This window comes from Littorina saxatilis, unplaced genomic scaffold, assembly GCF_037325665.1.
Source record: "Littorina saxatilis isolate snail1 unplaced genomic scaffold, US_GU_Lsax_2.0 scaffold_1079, whole genome shotgun sequence".
In the NCBI taxonomy this organism is placed as follows: domain Eukaryota; kingdom Metazoa; phylum Mollusca; class Gastropoda; order Littorinimorpha; family Littorinidae; genus Littorina; species Littorina saxatilis.
The window spans coordinates 1-4,132 of record NW_027128503.1 but is presented as its reverse complement, the minus strand read 5'-3'; the positions used below and the strand labels follow the sequence as shown (position 1 = coordinate 4,132).

Here is a 4,132-nt window from a genome sequence, read left to right as displayed (position 1 = left end):
AACAAATGTTTATTTTTGAATGTTTTATGTATGTTATTATTACGGACACAAAAGCTCAGCAATGCAATTTCTCTTTTAGAGATTAATAAAGTTATTGTATTGTAAAAAAAAAAAAAAAAAAAAAAAAAAAAAAAAAAAGACAAACGCGTCACTAGATCTAAAGTGAGCTGGAGCTCATCCGACTCCTCTTCCGACAGTCACTTGGACTTCTGAAGAGGGTGGGTGGGGGGGGGGGGGGGGGGGTGGGGTCTGGAAAAGCCACAAGGGGCAGTGAACGCTCTCTCCGGTCCAGGCCCAGAGCAGAGTGGCTCATGCGAGATCACCAAAAAGTCGATTATCCCCCTTTACCCTCGGGAATTTGGAAGGACATCGTGATTTGAGCACTGACTGGCGATGTAAGCTGGAGCAGTCGCTATGTTTGCAGCATGTCTGCCCGTGTAAATCACGCACTCTACGAGCCAGCAACTGCGGTGAAAGTAGGAAAGAAACATACTAATAACCTCAGAATATCTTTAGCTTATTTTTAGACTTATGAACTATTCTGTATGATGCAAGTAGATTTGGTCTTTCAACATTGCATCTGACAGAATCCATTTTTATTCCGGTATTTTAGAAATCTTAGTGTTTTCATTGATTTTTACGCAGCATTTGATCAAAAAAATCATTTCTGGGATCGCTCAGTCGACTGGTTACCGTGTTTCAACTGCATTTTGAAGTCGTTTGCAATCTCTGGCACTATTTAAGTTATCAGTATTATAATCACCAAGAAATCGGGTTTTCATCAGACTGCACTCCCTTTTTATATTTAGTCAAGTTTTGACTAAATATTTTAACGTAGAGGGGGGAATCGAGACGAGCGTCGTGGTGCATGTGTGTGTGTGTGTCTGTCTGTCTGTCTGTGTGTCTGTCTGTCTGTGTGTGTGTGTAGAGCGATTCAGACTAAACTACTGGACCGATCTTTATGAAATTTTACATGAGAGTTCCTGGGTATGAAATCCCCTTTTTTTTTTTTTTTTTGGATAAATGTCTTTGATGACGTCATATCCGGCTTTTCGTGAAAGTTGAGGCGGCACTGTCACGCCCTCGTTTTTCAACCAAATTGGTTGAAATTTTGGTCAAGTAATCTTCGACGAAGCCCGGACTTAATAAATAAAAAATAAAAATTTATACAACGATCTAAATTTACGTTCATCTTATTCTCCATCATTTGCTGATTCCAAAAACATATAAATATGTTATATTCTGATTAAAAACAAGCTCTGAAAATTAAATATATAAAAATTATTATCAAAATTAAATTGTCCAAATCAATTTAAAAACACTTTCATCTTATTCCTTGTCGGTTCCTGATTCCAAAAACATATAGATATGATATGTTTGGATTAAAAACACGCTCAGAAAGTTAAAACAAAGAGAGGTACAGAAAAGCGTGCTATCCTTCTTAGCGCAACTACTACCCCGCTCTTCTTGTCAATTTCACTGCCTTTGCCATGAGCGGTGGACTGACGATGCTACGAGTATACGGTCTTGCTGAAAAATGGCAGCTACTTGACTAAATATTGTATTTTCGCCTTACGCGACTTGTTTATTTTTAAGTCTAAATGACAGTAATCTTAGCAATCAAAATGTTCAAAGACATAAGGTATACCAATTCTCCAAAATTGTGATGCAATTCCAGGCTGATGTCAACTGTTTTATTGCAGGTCAATATTTAACAAAAACATCGCTAGAGAGACGTTCGTTGTGCGTATGGAGGAGAAAGCATGAAATGTTGTCTCCATATTTTCTAATTCCAGTTTTCCCGCAAAAGTTTCTCTTTCTAAGCTTGGTGAAACCTAGCATAGATCTGTCCCCTGTTTTTTACAGGCGAGATTGGCGAGTGGGGCGAGGAAGTACCGTTTCTTGGAAACATCTCGCCGCGAGTGACGCTAGCCGACGCTAGGTAGCTCTGGGCTTGCTCGCTTGGCGAGAAAACATGGCGGCCATGCAGCTGCCCATCCGATTGGCTGTTCATGGTTTTTTACCGACCAGTGCATACGACCTTTTCGGAATCAACCAATGGTGTTTAATTCTTGCATAGCTAGCCATTAAACCGTTTCATAGACAATCTCGCCTCCTAGCTTCGCGAGCGGCTAGCCGAAAGAATATCTCGCCTGAAAGAAACACGCGTCGGATTTGAAGCAAAAAAGACACAGAAATAATGACGTAGGTTTGACGTCACAAGACATGACGAGCTGAATTCTGATCCTTGGAAGATAAAATGAAAACTGCTCCCGTGGTTTGAGTTCGGTTGTTCTTGGTCAATACTTGTTGCTGTTGTTTTTGTTGTTGCTGCTACTGTTGCTTCTGTTGCTGCGGTTGTTGATGTTTGTAATATACGCGTTGTTGGTCATCCACAGATTCACATATGTATATCAAAGACAAGACCGTTCGCTTTCATGCCGTCTGGCATCTATTCCATATCAGCATACCACTCCCGCCTCGTCGCCCTGCATCAATCTCTCACGCCATTTAAGCGTCTTTTTAGGCTAAACTATCCAATCGTCTTATTAGACTAATCTAGTTCAAAGTCATGGATACGACGACATCGTTGTGGTGGTGGTGGTGTTGTTGTTGCTGATGTTGTTAATGATGACATAACCTCTAATCCAAAGTCTAGCAGCAATAGAAAAGCTGGTTGTTGAGGCGGCGCTGACGATGGTGGTGGTAACGTGGGAGGTACAGAAACAGTGGTTGTCGTCGTCGTGGTTGTGGTGGCAATGGAGGTAATGTTTGAGGCAGCAGTGGTTGTGGAGGGGATAGTGGTGGCGGGAACATTGGTCCAGGTGGCGGTGGAAGTGGCGGTGGTGACAGGAGGCACGTCCACCATGATGAGCTGTGTGGAACAGCGCGATGCTGCTAACAGTCTGTCACTAAGATCAATCACCTTATCACTCAGTCCTTCATCAGTCTCCTTGTCCCTGCCTGACAGCATCACCACCACACGCCGCTCCAAGCCTTGCACCCACCTAGAGTCTGTCACTGTGACACGGTCTGTTGCCGCCACCGCCACGTCGTCCACATCTCTCTCCCACCTCGCCCTGTTGTGTATCCAGTCTTGTCCCCCCAGCACACACACCGGTAAGCCTTCATCACGCAGACCGCGCACCACGCCGCTAGCTCGTGACGTCACCTGGCCTGCGTCATCCTCGATGTCATCCTGTAGTTCTGAACTCCGCGTGATAATAAAGACGTCGCGGTAGCTCAGTGGGGTGGGACTGTTGGGGAGGCTGCTATCTGTGTGGAAAAGACCGTTGTGACCGTTAGAATATTCTTCATGGTGTAGGCAACTGTAAATAAACTGTCTGTCTGTCTGTCTCTCTCTCTCTGTCTGTCTCTCTCTCTCTCCACATATTCACTCTCTGTGTACAAAAGAAAGTCACAGACACCTATTTCCCGACACACAGACATGACGTTATTATAGTTTGACGTCATTAGAAATGACGTAATTCTCTCTTGCTGCTGTGGTCTTGCCCAGCGAACTTGAATTTTCTTTCACTGTGAAATTATTTGACAGGATAAAATGACACGATGGGAACTTGGTTAGTTACCCTACCTACCTTTCTACCTACCTACCTATCTACCTACCTATCCATCTACCTACCTACCTACCTACCTGCCTACCTACCTACCTAACTATATATCCATCTACCTACCCACCTACCTGTCTACCTACCTACCTATCCATCTACCTACCTACATCCCTACCTTCTTATGTATCTATGTATCTATCTACCTCCCTCCCTCCCTCCCTACCTCCCTCCCTCCCTCGATCCTCCCTCCCTACCTATCTATCTACCTACCTATCTATGTATCTATCTATATGTGACCTTCACAACTCACCCCCACTGCCCACACCAAGACGGCGCAGCTCGACGGCGACTTCCTTACCGCACTGTTGGCACTCTACTGGCCACCGACCTCTGTGAGCGTTGCCATGGTGACTCAGCCGTATCACGCGCAGTCCGTCGCCAGGGGCAGGTACACCGCTGTCGCTGTAGTTGTGTCCAACAACTATAACCATGTCAACCGCTGTCTGTACCTCCCGCAGCACGGAGGGAGCACAGCGGAGAGGGACGGTGAGCGGTTCAGG

General features: G+C 44.7%; 1 protein-coding gene across 1 annotated transcript; it reads right to left on the bottom strand.

Annotated features, from left to right (window-relative positions):
* Positions 1-1,371: 1,371 nt before the first annotated feature.
* LOC138956862 (uncharacterized) lies at positions 1,372-4,120 on the bottom strand. The gene is made up of 2 exons (XM_070328086.1): positions 3,883-4,120; positions 1,372-3,276 (listed from the first exon to the last, which is right to left on the bottom strand). Exons 1-2 carry the CDS (start codon positions 4,061-4,063, stop codon positions 2,555-2,557), a joined length of 903 nt encoding a protein of 300 aa, XP_070184187.1. The 5' UTR covers positions 4,064-4,120; the 3' UTR covers positions 1,372-2,554.
* Positions 4,121-4,132: the final 12 nt, after the last annotated feature.

Excerpts from the sequence above, each read along its gene's own strand:
- LOC138956862 (XM_070328086.1), bottom strand. The coding sequence starts at position 4,063 with ATGGTTATAGTTGTTGGACACAACTACAGCGACAGCGGTGTACCTGCC. Across the intron at positions 3,277-3,882 it reads TCTTGGTGTGGGCAGTGGGG|ATAGCAGCCTCCCCAACAGT; the intron begins GTGAGTTGTGAA and ends TTTTCCACACAG.